The sequence below is a fragment of the Panthera tigris genome, chromosome A3 (genome assembly GCF_018350195.1).
Source record: "Panthera tigris isolate Pti1 chromosome A3, P.tigris_Pti1_mat1.1, whole genome shotgun sequence".
NCBI lineage: Eukaryota > Metazoa > Chordata > Mammalia > Carnivora > Felidae > Panthera > Panthera tigris.
In genome coordinates, this window is record NC_056662.1 from 86,544,316 (window position 1) to 86,560,873 (window position 16,558).

Genomic DNA, 16,558 nt, shown 5'->3' on the forward strand with positions numbered 1-16,558 from the left:
TGAACCAGAACCAACAGGAAGTATTAGAAGCAAATATTTCTACTTAGTGTGAGGAACACTTTCCTCCCAGCTCTCACTGTCCAGCAATGTTATGAGCTGCCTGAAAAAGTGGTGAGCGCCTCACTACTGGACAAAGCCTGGAAAACTAGCCATCAAGGATGTTTTTAAGGCTATGGGCCAGGACTGGTTGGCTGGTCCACCTCTGAAATTGCTGAGGTCCCATGAAGTTATCACAATCAACCCAAATCCAGCCTGTATTCTCCAATCTTCCTTAATAGGTCTATGTAATTTTATATAACTATCTTAGTCTCACATATTTAGATTTTTCTCTAAACGTTTTCCTCCCTTGCTCTGATTTTAAGTTTGAGAGTTAGAATGATCTTCTAAGGCTTTGGCATCTCTCTCACCCAACACACATCCATATACGTGCGTGCACAGACAGGCATACCCTAAGACCAAGGCCATCTACCTTCACTTATTATTTACTATTTGCGCTCCTCCATCTCTAAATTCATTCTGCTAGTCCTGTGTTTTAATGATGTGATTATTCCTTTATTTCATTTAAATCTCTACCTTCTTGTGGCCTAATGCACGCTGGACTGAAGCCTAATTACTTTTCCTATCAAAACAGAACAGAACTACCATTTGCAACAACATGGATAGAGCCAGAGAGTATAATGACAGGTGAAATAAGTCAGTCAGAGAAAGACAAATATCATAGGATTTCACTCTAATGTGGAATTTAAGAAACAAAACAAAGGAAAAGAAGAGACAGAGAGAGAGAGAGAGAAATCAAGAAACAGACTCTTAACTACAGAGAACAAACTGATGGTTACCAGAGCGGGAGGAGAGTCGGGGGATTGGTGAAATATGTGATGGGGATTAAGGAATGCACTTGTAGTGATGAACACCAGATGATGTATGGGATTATGGAATCACTATATCGTATATCTGAAACTAATATAACACTGAATGCTAACTATATTGGAATTAAAACAAAAACTTAAGTCAAAAAAACCAGGATAGAACTACAACACAATTACTTTAATTCTTCTACTTTCAGCAATAGCTAAGTTGGGCGACCAATACTTACCATCAAACTGATAGTGCATGGTTTGATGGATGCGTTCCGTGACACTGGCCAGCCAGTCTTGGAAGGACAGGGTCACTTGAGCCTCATCTAACAGCTGACCATAGGCTAGGAAAAACAAACAAAAAACTTTTCAGTAATTTTTATGGGTTTTTTTGCAAAAACAACAGTTAACTGAAGTCTGAAAAAGCTGCGGATTTTGTACAGAAAAGAGCAACAAGCTGAAATTTAAAGAAATTAGATACATTAAATGAAATGGAAAATTCTAGGATTTTTTTTTTTTAAACATTTATTTTATTTTTGAGACAGAGAAAGCATGAACAGGGGAGGGTCAGAGAAAGAGGGAGACACAGAATCTGAAACAGGCTCCAGGCTCTGAGCTGTCAGCACAGAGCCCGACGCGGGGCTCGAACCCACTGACCGTGAGATCATGACCTGAGCCGAAGTCGGACGCTTAACTGACTGAGCCACCCAGGCGCCCCTAGGATTTTTTTTTTTAAGAATCCATCTAGAGGGGTGCTGGGTTGCTCAGCTGGTTGAGCGTCTGACTCTTGGTTTGGGCTCAGGTCATGATCTCATGGTTTGTGAGTTCAAGCCTAGCACCGAGCTCTGTGCTGACTGTACAGTGCCTGCTTGGATTCTCTCTCTGCCTCCCCCCCTGCTCACTTTCTCTCTCAAAATAAATAAATAAACTTAAAAAAAAAAAAGAATCCATCTAGAAAAAAATTGAAAAGTTGTGATTATTAACCACAGAAGGTTTGCAGCCTTTCAACATTAAACTGCAAATTGGAGGAGAGCCTCGCTGGCTCAGTCAGTGGAGCATGTGACTCTTGACCTTGGGGTCATGAGTTCTATCTTTACATTGGGTTCAGAGATTACTTAAAAATAAAATCTTTGAAAAAAAGAAACTGCAAACTTAAGAATGGCGTTGTATAATGGTTGCTTTAGAGATCTATAAATCAGGAGATAAGGATGCCACAACTACTATTCATTTGAAACTAAAATTCTCATTAGGTAAATGTATTTAGTGATAATTTGGATGAAAATCTATTTTATTTTATTTTATTTTTCCTTTGTACCAAAGGAAGTGATGAAAATCTGTTAAAAATCTTCTACCTGATATTTTTGATTTGTTTACTTCTTGACCTTCCAAAAACATTTATTCCTGGAATATGTCAGTTCTTAGCTAATTGGTTAATTAAGATTTGGTTTTGTATTATATGCTATTTATGTACTGATCTTGTCTTTAAAACCACAGTATGAGTGCAGGGATGATATCTAGTTTTTAATCACTCAGCCATAATATATGAGAGTTAAGAAAATGTTGATCCCCAAATGTATGGGCCTAATTATGCTGAATAGAAAAGCAAATATATAGGCTATGTTCAAATTAAGTTATTTTGTCTCATAAGTTCAGAAAGATAACCATGCTACTGCTTTTAGGTATGTTTTCAAACTTCATTTTTTTTTTAACACATGTTGACTTTTAATTGATTGATTGATTGATTAAGTAATCTCTATGCCCAACATGGGGCTTGTACTCACAACCCTGAGATCAAGAGTCACATGGTCTACTGGCTGAGCCAGCCAGGTGCCCCAAACTTCAACTTGGGAGAACAGATTATATTTGCCTTTCTCAGCGAATATTTATCCCTGCAGAATTATAAAATATATTTCTTCAAGTTTGAGGCTCCACACCAACTGCATGTGGGTAACAGGCAACAAAAGGAAAATATCTTATAGAACATGTGCTGCCAAAACATGAAGGAATCTTTGCTGCATTTGTCGTTAAAAAGACACGATTTGGGTCTGGGTATGATTTGAAACCAGTGGAACAGAATAGATCACAGCCTCAGTGCCTGCTCGTGTTTATCTTACCACTCTTTGGGGGATAACATGCAACATTTCTTTTGATTATATTGCTTTGGGCTTCTTTAGGATGATTTTCCACCTCTTTAGCCTACCCTGGCTAAGGGAAACTTACCCTGCCTTTTTAATGAAGAAGCAACCACAGGTTTTTTCAGGCCACTTTTCCTTAGATTACTGCTCACTGCATCCTGAGGCAGCAGTGAACTGTTCGTCTGTGCACCTAAACCACACATCATTATAGTGATTTAATAATTTAATAATATGTCTGCAGAATGTAAATCAATTCAATATTAATTTCTCAAGAGTCTAAAACATAAAATGTCTTTGCTAAGGTCTAAGTTAGCTTCAGCTTCTAGAAGGAATTAACATTAGCATTAATAAATACGTAACATTTTAAGTTTTATATGCTCTTTACTGGAAATTGGGATGTGGGTGTGGGACCTAGAAGTGAAAAGAAGAAAAAAATTCACCCACTGTTCCCACTTCTCAATCACTATCAATTTTCTGGTGAACTACCAGAAAAATTGTGTGTGTATGTATAGCTGATTTTGCTGGTTTAGTGATTTTAAGTAACTGTGATTATCCCAGGATCACCAAATTTAGCAAAAAAAAAAAAAAAAAAACAACAAAAACTAAATTTCAAATAAATGGCTTTTTAATATAGGTATGCTCCAAATATTGCATGGGACATACTTATACTAAAAATTATTGTTTGTATGAAAATCAAATTTTACTGAGCATTCTGTATTTTACCTGAGTTATCTAAACATTTCTTTATACTTCTTTATAATAATTTTTAATGGCTGCCTAATATTCTATCAAGTTAATTTATTATGGTTTATTTAACTACCCCTAGCGGTTGGCCCTTTTTTGTTTTTAATTTTTCAATATTATAAATAATTGTAAAGTTAACATCTGTGGACAAAATGTTTTTCCTGTATCAAGGATTATTTCCTCAGAATCAGGACTACTGAGTCAAAGGATAAGAACTTTTTTTTTTTTTTTTTTTTTTTTTTGCTTTCAGTTTTTCTTGGGAAAGACCAATAAATAAACATTTAACAACAGTCTCTGCTCTATATTGCTGCCAGAATTACTTCTCAAAAACAGAAATGCCCATGTCACTTTTTTCTCCATCTTTCTCCAACATCCCAGCATCAAAACTCCTGTGCATGACCATTTGACCCACTTCCAAAAATACTCCCTCTCACCACAAAAATGTTCCTACTTACATGTGTTGACTGGTAGTATTTTTCTTTTGTTTAGAGTCTAGGACTTACAACACTTATTTACAAAAGCACTTCACTATTTTCATATTGATTTATATGACTTCTTAATTGCCACTGGTACATTTACATTAAAAAAGAAAAATATATATATGATGCCACATGTTGAAAATACAGATAAGAAACTATACTCTTAAATTAGTGCAGAAGATATAATTAACCATTGTCACAAATTTTTAAAAATGCTCTATGGATGAAAACTTCATAACACTATCCTATGGCAAATTAAGGTATAAAACTGGCCCAAATATTTAAGGGATAAATAAAATATACAATAATAAAAGGAGAATCTGGTTGGATCTTATACTCGGCCAAAAGAACCAACTCTTAGCTCAATTTCACAAAGAATTATCAATGAGGGATAAAACTTTTTTCAGGAAAAAAACATAACAAACATTATTTCTGCATTTGCTAAGACTGAGTGAAATACATAAAATACAGTAAAACAATCTCTAAAGACAACACCACCAAACAAATGAAACAGCTGCTCACCAGGTACTTCCTCTTTTTTCCTCTTCTTTGGCTTAGAGGCAGTAGACTCACAAGCTGATACTGTCGATTCTGAATGGCAACCTAACTGGGGCACAATAACCTCTTTAAGACCTAAAATATAACATATTTCTTAGTTATTAATGCCATCCAAGAGTAAGTATGGGACCCTACCTAGAGAAAAATTAATTTATAAAACACAAATTATGGAGTGATTGCCTGCTTTAAAATAAATTCCTATTTATTTATTTATTTATTTATTTATTTATTTATTTAGAGAGCACATGCATGAGCAGGGGAGGGGCATAGGGAGAGGGAGAGAATCTTAAGCAGGCTCCATGCTCAGCATTGAGCCCAACTTGGAGCTCAATCTCATGACCATGAGATCACAGCCTGAGCTGAAATCAAGAGTCATTGGATGCACAATTGACTGAGCCACCCACCCCTAACATAATTCCCTTTAAAGAACTCCCCAACACATAGGTTTTTGTTCATGGACCATTAACATGATAAAAGACTGTACAGAGAAATAACACTAAAAAGTTGGGAGTTACTGCCAACTAAAGATCATTAAGAAATGAAAATAAAAAGCATCTATAAGATAAAACTATGTAAAAAACCACAACAAAAGATGATGTAGTCTTTAAATGTCTTTTGAGCAAGGTATTAGTTTTCCTCATCTTCAAAGATGAGAAACAAGCAAGCAAGCCAAAATAAAAGTGTTTGTTTGCTCTTTGTTTTTATTAATATAGGGCATCTATGAAAGAGTTTAAAAAACACAACAAAAAAGCAAAGCAAAGTTAACTTTTGCTAGATTGATTGTCTCAGTGAAAATGCCCAAGTCTCTTGATCATTAATTTCAATCGACGAACCAACCAGCCAACCAACCAACTTTATGCAAGTGTGCTTACTGGGATTAAAAGAAGGAATGCTTTTCATTTGAATTATCTAGCAACTGCTTCTGAAGGTTGCTAGGACAATCTCCAAATGCCATCAGGGAACTCTTTCATTGCCATTTTAGAAAAACAGAGTAACTGTGTCAACACACCACCTACCGCTGGAATCAAAATTTAGGAAGTCTGAGAATTCCTGAGCCAATGTCTCGTCACTGGCAAAGGCACAGATGCAAGCAAAGAAATGAATACACCTCTGGGCCACCTCATCCTTGGAGGCATTCGACTTATGCGATTTCAGAGCCTGGCAGGAGCAGAAGAACCGGCGCTCGGGCAAGCTTTTGGCACTGATTTTCTGCACAAAGGATGTATGCAAATACCCCAAACTATGCTTCTGGCTTGCCTTGCATTTCACCACCAAAATGTTTTTAGTAATCCTCTGTACAAGGGGACCTGTGGGCTCTGTGGCCAGCTGCCAGATGGTCTGCTTGGTTTCTGGGGAGGCCTGCATTGCATTCAGGACTGAGCTTTTCAGAGTCAGAGGGGTGGCTTCTGCCTGGCAGTTCACTGCCAGCTTGATGTGCTGGCACTGATTCTCCACAACGCTCTGGGTGGCAGCTTTCAGGCATGAGGGGACATAACATCGTCCAGAGCTCAGCTGAGTGATGATTGTCCCATCCACCGTCTGGATTGTCGTCTCTGACACACCTAGTTCCACAAAGCACCGGTGATCGGGGCCCCGGTCTCTTTGCCGCACCGAGTAAACCTGCAGATCAGAGCCTGTTATGATTTTGACAGCTTCAACACTAGGCTGCTTCCGTGCACCGTAGCGGAATATGGTTCCACATGTCTTGTTCTTACAACTCAGTCCCCGGGTTCCATTGTATGTGCCGCATCGGGGACACTTTCTGATTCCCCTCAGTGTGGCCTTCCCCAAATCAGACAAGAAAGCTGGGACTTTAGTCCTCAGAGAGTTTGGCTCCATTTTTCAAAGGCCCTAGAAAGAGCAATAAACCCATCAACATGAATACACACTCATACATACACACACACCAAGTTAAAATCATTTATAAGATTTAGTACAGAAAATAAAATGTAAAGAAATAATCTACCATTTTCAAATTGTACCCTCATAACAGAACATTCACTTAAGCCATCAAGCAAAAGGAAACTTTGCCTTTCACATTATTATATATTTTTAAAAACCTAACAACTAAAGCATTTCTCTAGGTTCAGCACTGTTTTCTACAACAACCTAGATTAGTTAACCTAATTTTTACATGCACAGGTGTTTAATTTGAATAAGAACTGGAGAGTTGGAGAGATGAGTTCTTTCCTTTCCAACATTTCCCATAAAACACAAGCCTATCCTACCTGTATCAGCTGCCACAACATCCAGAATACAGTGTAACCTGAATCCATAAGACCTGAAAGGTGTTTCATTAGTTTAGGATGATCATAGAAGACAGGCAAAGACACAATCATTTGCAGAGTAAATGATACTGTTTAACCCAAAGTCTTTTGAAGTTTGAACTCTATGGTGTAACAATGCAGACATTCTGCCTCCCCTTTCTTGGCCAGCCAATGGCAAAGCTCCTGCCCAGTGTTCCAGAGTCGAAGATTCCCAACTGCCCTAAGTGGAGATCTTGGCAGTCTACAAAACAAGAAAAAATGTTAAAGTTATACAAAAGTCTCTCCTCTTAGAATAGGAATCTAAGTCTTCCATAGATATTTGAAAAATATTTGACAGAAATTCTTATGGAAATGCTTGGCTTGTACTTCTAATTTAAAGCAGGTAAAACAGTGCTAATGTCATTCATTACACAGAGAGTTGTCAAGAACACCCAGAGCCATGATACATAATCAGCCAAATACTCATCCTTCTTAATAATAATGTATTGCATCTTAGAGTGCTTTATGCTAGTCAAAGCGCTTTCACATTATTTCATCAGAACCTCACAATACTAGGATCTCATTTGAGCCAAACAACCACCACTCTTCACATGAAAATTAAAAAGCTAAGTAACTTGAGGCACCTGGCTGGCTCAGTCAGTAGAGAATGTGATTGTTGATCTTGGGGTCATGAGTTTGTGCCCCACACTGGGCATAGAGATTACTTAAACAAAACAAAACAAAATAAAACAAAACATGGCTCAGCTGGTTGATCCTCTGACTCTTGGTTTTGGCTCAGGTCATGATCTCACAGTTCATGGGATTGAGCCCCGCACTGGGCTCTAAGCTGACAGCACAGAGCCTGCTTAGGGTTCTCTCTCTCTCCCTCTGCCCCTCTCCCCTACTCTCTCTCTCTCTCAAATAAGCTTAAAAAACAAACAAACAAAATGCTAAAAAAACTTTAAAAAAAAATTTTTTAATGTTTATATATTTATTTTTGACAGAGAGATAGATAGAGAGCAAGTAGGGAAAGGGCACAGAGAGAGGAAGACAGAATCCCAAGCAGGCTCTGCACCATCAGCCCAGAGCCCGATGCTGGGCCTGAACCCACGAATCGCAAGATCATGACCTGAGCCGAAACCAAGAGTCGGATGCCTAACCAACCGAGCCACCCAGGTGCTTCTTAAAAAATTTTTAAATTTATATAAAAAGTAACTTGCCTGAGGTCACCCAGCAAAATCAGCAATGTGGTTTCCAGTGTCTGTTAGGAAGAGTGTGAATCTCTGCTTTTAATTTCCCTCTAATATTATGAAAATTTTCAAATATAAAAAAAAACAGAATTATACAGTGCACCTCCATATGCCCACCCACTAGATTCTACAATTAACATTTTACTATATTTGCTTTATCACATATCTATTTATTCCTTTCTCCATCCATCAATCCCTCTTATATTTTACTGTATTTCGAAGTAGTTTGCAGACATCAATTCAGCATGCATATCATTAATTAAAGTTCAACATTAAAAAATTTTTTTTAATGTTTATTCATTTTTGAGAGACAGAGCATGAGCGGGGGAGGGGCAGAGAGAGAGGGAGACACAGAATCAGAAGCAGGCTCCAGGCTCTGAGCTGTCAGCACAGAGCCCAAAACGGTCTCAAACTCACGAACCAATAAAATCTTTTTTTTTTCTTAATGTTGAACTTTATGGGGAGCCTAAGTGGCTCAGTCGGTTAAGCGTCCGACTTTGGCTTGGGTCATGATCTCACGGTTTATGGGTTCCAGCCCCTCATCAGGCTCTGTGGTCCAGCTCAGAGCCTGGAGCTGGCTTCGGATTGTGTCTTCCTCTTTTCTCTCTACCCGTCCCCCGCTCGCATTCTGTCTCTCAAAAATAAACGTTAAAAAAATAATAAAATATTTTATTAAGATGGGGGGGGGTGGCAGGCACCTGGGTGGCTCAATTGGTTAAGCGTCTGACTTTGGCTCAGGTTATGATCTCACGGTCTGTGGGTTTGAGCCACGCATTGGGCTCTGTGCTGCCAGCTCAGAGTCTGGAGTTCAGATTCTGTCTCCCTCTCTCCCTGCCTCTTTCCCACTTGTGCGCGTGCTCCCTCTCCCTCTCTCTCAAAAATAAATAAACATTTTAAAAAAAAAAGTTTTTTTTTGGGGGGTGCCTGTGGCTCAGTTGGTTGAGTGTCTGACTCTTGATCTCAGCTCTTGTCATGATCTCATGGTTTGTGGGTTTGAGCCCTGCCTCAGACTCTATGCTGACAGTGCAGAGCCTGCTTGGGATTCTCTTTCTCTCTGTCCCTCATCACTCTCTCTCTCAAAAATAAACTTAAAAAAAATATTTAAAAAAATCTTTTTTTTAAAGTTTGCCCAGGGGGAGGGGAGGGGCAGAGAGAGAGAATCCCAAGCAAGCCCCACATTCAGCTTGTAGGCTGATGCAGGGCTCGAACTCACGAATGGTGAGATCATGACCTGAGCAGAAATCAAGAGTTGGACACTTAACTGACTCAGCCACCCAGGTACCCCTTTAAGTAATCTCTACACCTAACGTGGGGCTTGAACTCACAACCCTGAGATCAAGAGTCATGTGCTCTACAGACTGATCTAGCCCGGTGCCCCAAATTTCAATATATATTTTTAAGGCAATCTGCTTGTGGTGTTGAAATTGGCTGTTAGTATTGCTCTTGCCCCCTGACCCCAAAGGATGATGTTGATGAAGTATTTTCCTTCCACATTTTCTATAGTCTATTTGCTAATCAACAAATTGTAAAGTACAAATAAGGAAAGTCTAAGAATGCCCACGTTTTCATTAGTGCTATAAATTAATGGCCCAACTGTAATATGTGTTGTGATGTATCCACTAAGTGAATAAAGCTTTGTGAAATATAATCTATTGCAGTTTTCCACCTTGGCACTACTGACATTTAGGGCTGACATTCTTTGTTGTAGGGAAGAGTTCTATACATTGTAGAATGTTTGGTAGCATCCAGGGTCTCTACCCACTAGATGCCAATAGCAGTCAACTCTTCCTCCCTATGTGTTAAACAAACAAACAAACAAACAAACAAACAAACAGTTTCCAGATATTGCTGAATGTCCTCTGGGAGGCTAAGTCACCCATTAAACACCCCTAATCTAGGAGAGCCAGGGTGGCTCAGTCTGTTAAGTGTCTGACTCTCGATATCGGCTCAGGTCATGGTCTCACAGTTCGTGGGATCAAGCCCTGCATCAGGCTCCATGCTGACAGCATGAGCCTGTCTGGAATTCTCTCTTTCCCTCTGTCTGTTCCCCTCCCCCCAAACACGCTCTCTCTTTCTCTCTCAAAATAAATAAGTGGGGCACCTGGGTGGCTCAGTCGGTTAAGCATCTGACTCTTGGTTTTGGTTGAGGCCATGATCTCATGGTGAGCCTGCACTGGGCTCTGTGCTGCCAGTATGGAACCTGCTTGGGATTCTGTCTGTCTCCCTCTCTCTGCCTCTCCCCCCGCCTCTCTCAAGATAAATAAATAAACGTTAAAAAAAGTTTAGAAAGGGGAACCCTCTTGCACTGTTGGTGGGAATGCAAACTGGTGCAGCCACTCTGGACAACAGCATGGAGGTTCCTCAAAAAAGTAAAAACAGAATTACCCCATACCCAGCAATAGCACTACTAGGAACTTATCCAAAGGATACAGGAGTGTTGATATGAAGAAACATATGCACCCCAATGTTAATAGCAGTGCTATCAACAATAGCTAACATATGGAAAGAGCCCAAATGTCCATCAACTGATGAATGGGTAAAGAAGATGTGGTGTGTGTGTGTGTGTGTGTGTGTGTGTGTGTGTGTGTGTACACACACACACACATACACATACACATACACATACACATACATATACACATATACATATATATATACAATGGAACACTACACGGTGATGAAAAAGAATGAAATCTTGCCATTCGCAACTACGAGGATGGAACTGGAGGGTGTTATACTAAGCAAAATGAAGTCAGTCAGAGAAAGACAGATACCATATGATTTCACTCATATGTGGAATTTGAGAAACTTAACAAATGACCATAGGGGAAGGGAAGGAAAAATAAGATACAAACAGAGAGGGAGGCAAACCATAACAGACTCTTAAATACAGAGAACAAACTGAGGGTTAATTGGGGGTGGACGACTGGGGGAGTGGGGATAATGGGTGATGGGCATTGAGGAGGGCACTGTGTTAGGGTGAGCACTGGGTGTTGTATGTAAGTGATGAATCACAGGAATCTACTCCTGAAGCCAATACTACACTGTATGTTAGCTAACTTGACAATAAATTAAAAAAAAAAAAAAAGTTTAAATAAATAAATAACTAAGCTTTAAAAAAACAAAACCCTAATCCAGAGACATTAGTTTGTTTACACAGCATTTCCTTTCTAGGCCAATAAACTTCTTTAGCAGGTATTTTCATTCAGCCACACGTGGGTTCTTAAGAGAGAATGTTGTTCCAAAGTCAAAAGATAGAATATTTAGTTTGCTCTTTACCACCAGTTATTTCTTTGACCAAGTTTAACTTCTGAGTTTCAGGTTGGCTTTCATTTGCAAAATAAAAAATATATATGTATATATAAATAAAATATAAACATATAAAAATATATACAAATATATAATATATTATAATATATAATATATAAGATATAAATATATACAAACATATAATGTACACAATATATTAATATCAATATAATTATTTACATATTAACATATATTAATATAGAAATATATTAAAATATAGAATATATAAAATATAATATACGAATATATATTTATATACATTTATACAAATATAAACAATAAATATATATTATATATAAATATATGTATAAATAAAAATATATATGAAAGAGCTTAATAAAAATTTATTTCTATTTTTAAAGAATTCTTTTTAATTTTTTAAATTTATTTATTTTGGAGAGAGAAGCAGGCATTCCTGTGCACATACATGAGCAGGGGAGGGGCAGAGAAAGAGAGAGAGAGAGAGAGAGAGAGAGAGAGAGAGAGAGAATCCCAAGTAGGCTTCATGCTGTCAGCTTGGGGCCTCACTCAGGGCTTGAACTCACAAACTGTGAGATCATGATCTGAGCCAAAGTCAAGAGTTGGACATCCAACCAATGAGCCACCCAGTCACCCCCGGAATTAATCAATTTCCAAATTACATTGATGATGATGACTTAACATATCATTAAAATGGGAAAAAAATAACTTTGTTCATTAAGGGAGGAACTGGTTTGCCAATTATACATGGTGAAGCCTTAAGGTGCTGTAGTTTCAGCATCATCATAGGAATTCCACTCTCCTTTTATTTTTTATTTTACTTTTGGGTTATTCTCTGAAGAGGGCAATTTGTTAGTATCTTTCAAAATAAAAAAATGCACACTTCTTTAAAAATAACTTTTAATTTGGGAATAACTTTAGATGTAAAGAAAAGATAAAAAAAATCGGAGAGATTCCTGTATACCCACCCAGCCTCCCCAAGTGTTAACATCTTATTGAATCATGAGAGATTTGTCAACACTAAGGTTTTAATATTGGTACAATACTATCAACTCTACTACATACAGACTTTATTAGGATTCACCAGTTTTTCCACTAATGGCACTTTTTTTTTTTAAGTTTATTTGAGAGAGAGAGCACAAGGAGAGGAAGAGAGAGAGAGGGAGAGAGAGAGTCCCAAGCAGGCTCTGCACTGACAATGCACAGCCCCATGTAGGGCTCAGACTCAGAAACTGTGAGGTCATGACCCTAGCTGAAAACAAGAGTTGGATGCTCAACTGACTGAGCCATGCAGGAACCTCCTAATGGCACTTATTTAAGAATAATTTTTTTTTTTAAGATTTTTTTAAAGATTTTTTTAAAATTTAATTTAAAGTGATCTCTACACCCAACATGGGGCTCAAACTTAGAACTCTGAGATCAAGAGTCGCATGTTCTACTGACTGAGCCAGCCAGGCACCCCAACAATAAACTTTTTATTTTAGAATAATTTCACATTTTCAGAGAAGTTGCAAAGATAAAATAGAGAGTTCCCAGATACCTTTCACTCAGTTTCCCCCAATGTTAACATCATATGTTATTACCACAGGACATTTGTCAAAACTAAGAAGCCAACATTAGTACATTATTATTAACTAAACTAGACTTTCTCCTTTTTTCTGTTCCAATCCAAAATACCACATTGCATTTGTCATGTCTTCTTAGTCTTCTTGGAGCTGTAGTTTTGTCTTTCCTGGTTGTTCATAATCTCGGTAATTCTGAAGAGTCAGGTATTTTATAGAGTGTCCCTTAATTTGGAGTAATCTGATGTTTTCTCTGCATATTTAAAAATTTTTTTTATTTTATTATTACTTTTTTTTAATGTTTATTTTTGAGAAAGAGAATATGCAAGCAGGGGAGGGGCAGAGAGAGAGAGGGATGGGGGATCTGAAATGGGCTCTGTGCTAACAGCAGAGAGCCCAACATGGGGCTTGAACTCACAAACTGTGAGATCATAACCTGAGCCAAAGTTGGATGTTTAACCAACTGAGCCACTCAGGTGCCCTTACTTTTTTTTTTTTTTTAATTAAAAAAATTTATTTATTTATTGAGAGAGAGAGAGAGAGAGAGTATGTGTGTGAACAAGCAGGGGAGGGGCAGAGAGAGGTGAGAGAGAGAATCCCAAGCAGGCTCCATACTATTAGTGCAGAGCCTGCCACGGGACTTCAATTCACAAACCTATGAAATCATGACCTGAACTGAAATCAAGAGTTTGAGGCTTGGGGCACCTGGGTGGCTCAGTTGGTTGAGGGTCCAACTTCAGCTCAGGTCATGATCTCACAGTTGGTGAGATTGAGCCCGGCGTGGGGCTCTGTGCTGATGGCTTGGAGCCTGAGGCCTGCTTTGCATTCTGTGTCTCCCTCTCTCTCTGCCCCTCAACCACTCATACTCTGTCTCTCTCTCTCAAAAAAAAAAAAAAAAAAAAAAAAAAAAAGAGTTGGAGGTTTAACTGACTGAGCCACCCAGGCGCCCCTCTGCCCTCTCTGCATATTTCTTTTGACACAGTAATTGCACTAATTAGAATTTATCTTACAGATATTCTCCCACATATGAAATGTGGGATATACAAGGTTATTCACTAAAGCACTTTTGTAACAACAAAACATTAGAAACAACCTAACGCCCACCAAGAAGGAACTAGTTGGGGGCGCCTGGGTGGCTCAGTTGGTTAAGCGTCAGATTTTGGCCCAGGTCATGATCTCACAGTTTGTGAGTTCGAGCCCTGCGTCAGGCTCTGTGCTGACAGCTCAGAGCCTGGAGCCTGCTTCATATTCTATGTCTCCCTCTCTCTGCCTCTCCCCGACTCATGCTCTGTCTCTCTCCGTCTCAAAAATAAATAAACGTTAAAAAAAATTTTTTTAATTAAAAAAAAAAAAAAAAGAAAAGCAAGGTATAGAACAGCCAAGTATGATATGCTGTCAACATATCAGGAGAAGGAAGGAAACATACATACACAATATACATATACAATAAGATAATTTCCTAAAATTTCTTTTTTTTTTAACTTAAAAAAAGTCTCTTAAAATTATACAATATAAAAGCAAAATTTAGGGGCAAAAATTATCATTAAACATATCTTATCCTATCTCACTTAAATACTCAAATAAATTCAAGGCAGATTAAAATGTTCAAGTATAAAAGTTGGAACTGTTAACATAGTAGGACAAAGGGAGGGGATTTAACATTTTTTAAGGATATCAGAATGATCATGGCCTAAATGACACAAACCCCAGAATCCTGACTGTATTAGTGTGTTTGTGTGTTTTTTTAAGAAACCTCTTTATTGAGGTATATTTTATAGACCACAAAATTCATCCATTTTAAGTATACAATTCAATGACAGTCATTATACTTACAGAGGTAGGCATCCATCACTACAGTCAGTTTGAGAACACTTCTATCACCCTAAAAAGACCCCTCTGGCCATTTGCAGTCAATTACCATTCCCACCCCCAGGCAATCACTAATCTGTCTTATTGTCTCTACAGATTTAGATTTTTTGGACATTTCATATAGATGGAATCATACAATATGTGGGATTTTGTGTTTGTATTCTTTCATTAAACATGCTGTTTTTAAGGCTGAACCACATTGTAGCATGTATTAGTAATTCATTCGCTTATATTGCTGAAAAGCATTCCATTGTATGGATATATCATTTTGCTTATCCATTCACCAGCAGACAGATAACTGTTCTGTTTCCAATTTGTGGCTATTATCAACATGCTGCTGAGAACATTAACATGCAAGTCCCCATGTAGACAAGGATCTTCATTTCTCTTGGGTATCTAGATACCTAGAAGTAGAATTACAGGGTCATAGTTTAACTTAAACTTTTAAAGAAATGACCAAACTGCTTTCCAAACTGAAAAGCATTGTTATATTCATACCAGCAACATAAGAGGGTTCCTGCTTCTCCTCTTCTCTTCCTGGCCAACATGTATTATTATCTTCTTCTTTCAAAAAAAATGTTTATTGATTTCTTTTGAGAGATAGCGAGAGAGCAAGGGAGGGACAGAAAGAGAGGAAGAGAGAGAATCCTAAGCAGGCTCCTTGCTTTTAGCACAGACCCCTACATGGGGCTCACTCGCATGAACCACGAGGTCATGAACTGAGCTGAAATCAAGAGTCTGATGCTTAACCGACTGAGCCTCCCTGGAGCCCCTTGTCTTATTATGGCCATTTGGTTATAGTAGGTGTAAAGTGGTACCTCCCTGTGCTTTTAACTTGCATTTCTCTAACGAATAATGATGTGGAACAACATATTACATGCTTCTTTAGCCACATCGATATCTTTGGGGAAATACTATCAAAGATTTTGCTCGTTTTACTTTATTATTAATTTTTAAAGTAGGCTCCACGCCCAACACCAGGCTTGAACTCACAACCCTGAGATCAAGAGTCAGACCCTCCCCTGACTGAGCCACCCAAGCACCCTTCGCCCATTCTAAAATTAGACTGAAGGGGTTTGGCTGGCTAAATCAGTAGAGAATGCGACTCTTGATCTCAGCATCATGAGTTCAAGCCCCACATTGGGTTGTAGAACTTACTTAAAATAAATAAATACATACATACATACATACATACTGATTATATTTGAATACATAAAAATGAAAATTTTCTGCATGGAAAAATATATCATAAGCTAAGTACAAAGGTGAAAAAAAACTTGAAGAATAAAAGAAGTGCAAGGCTTGTACACTGAAAACTTCAAACGTCATCGAAAGAAATTAAAGACCTAGCAAAATGGAAAAGCATCTCATGCTTGCAGACTGGAAAACTAATATTGTTAGGAAGGCACTACTCCCCCAACTGATCTACAGATACAACGTAGTCCCTATCAAAATCTCAGATTTTTTTTGCAAACTGACAAGGTGGTCCTAAATTTTATATAGAAATGCAAGGCACCTGATAGAGCCAAAACAATCTTGAGAAAGAAGAATACAGTACAAGGACTCACACTTC

The 16,558-nt window shown here is 38.1% G+C and overlaps 1 protein-coding gene across 2 annotated transcripts in view; it reads right to left on the reverse strand.

The window, feature by feature from the left end:
- CA3H2orf42 (chromosome A3 C2orf42 homolog) overlaps positions 1 to 16,558 on the reverse strand; it is a 32,236-nt gene that overhangs the window by 10,593 nt on the left and 5,085 nt on the right. For both annotated transcript variants that reach the window (XM_007083402.2, XM_007083405.3), the window contains exons 2-6: positions 6,999 to 7,278; positions 5,787 to 6,621; positions 4,735 to 4,845; positions 3,075 to 3,179; positions 1,094 to 1,198 (exon numbers count right to left, since the gene is read on the reverse strand). In XM_007083402.2, coding sequence (XP_007083464.1) covers positions 1,094 to 1,198; positions 3,075 to 3,179; positions 4,735 to 4,845; positions 5,787 to 6,609 — 1,144 coding nt within the window. In that variant the 5' untranslated portion in view covers positions 6,610 to 6,621; positions 6,999 to 7,278. The remainder of the gene's footprint in view (positions 1 to 1,093; positions 1,199 to 3,074; positions 3,180 to 4,734; positions 4,846 to 5,786; positions 6,622 to 6,998; positions 7,279 to 16,558) is intronic.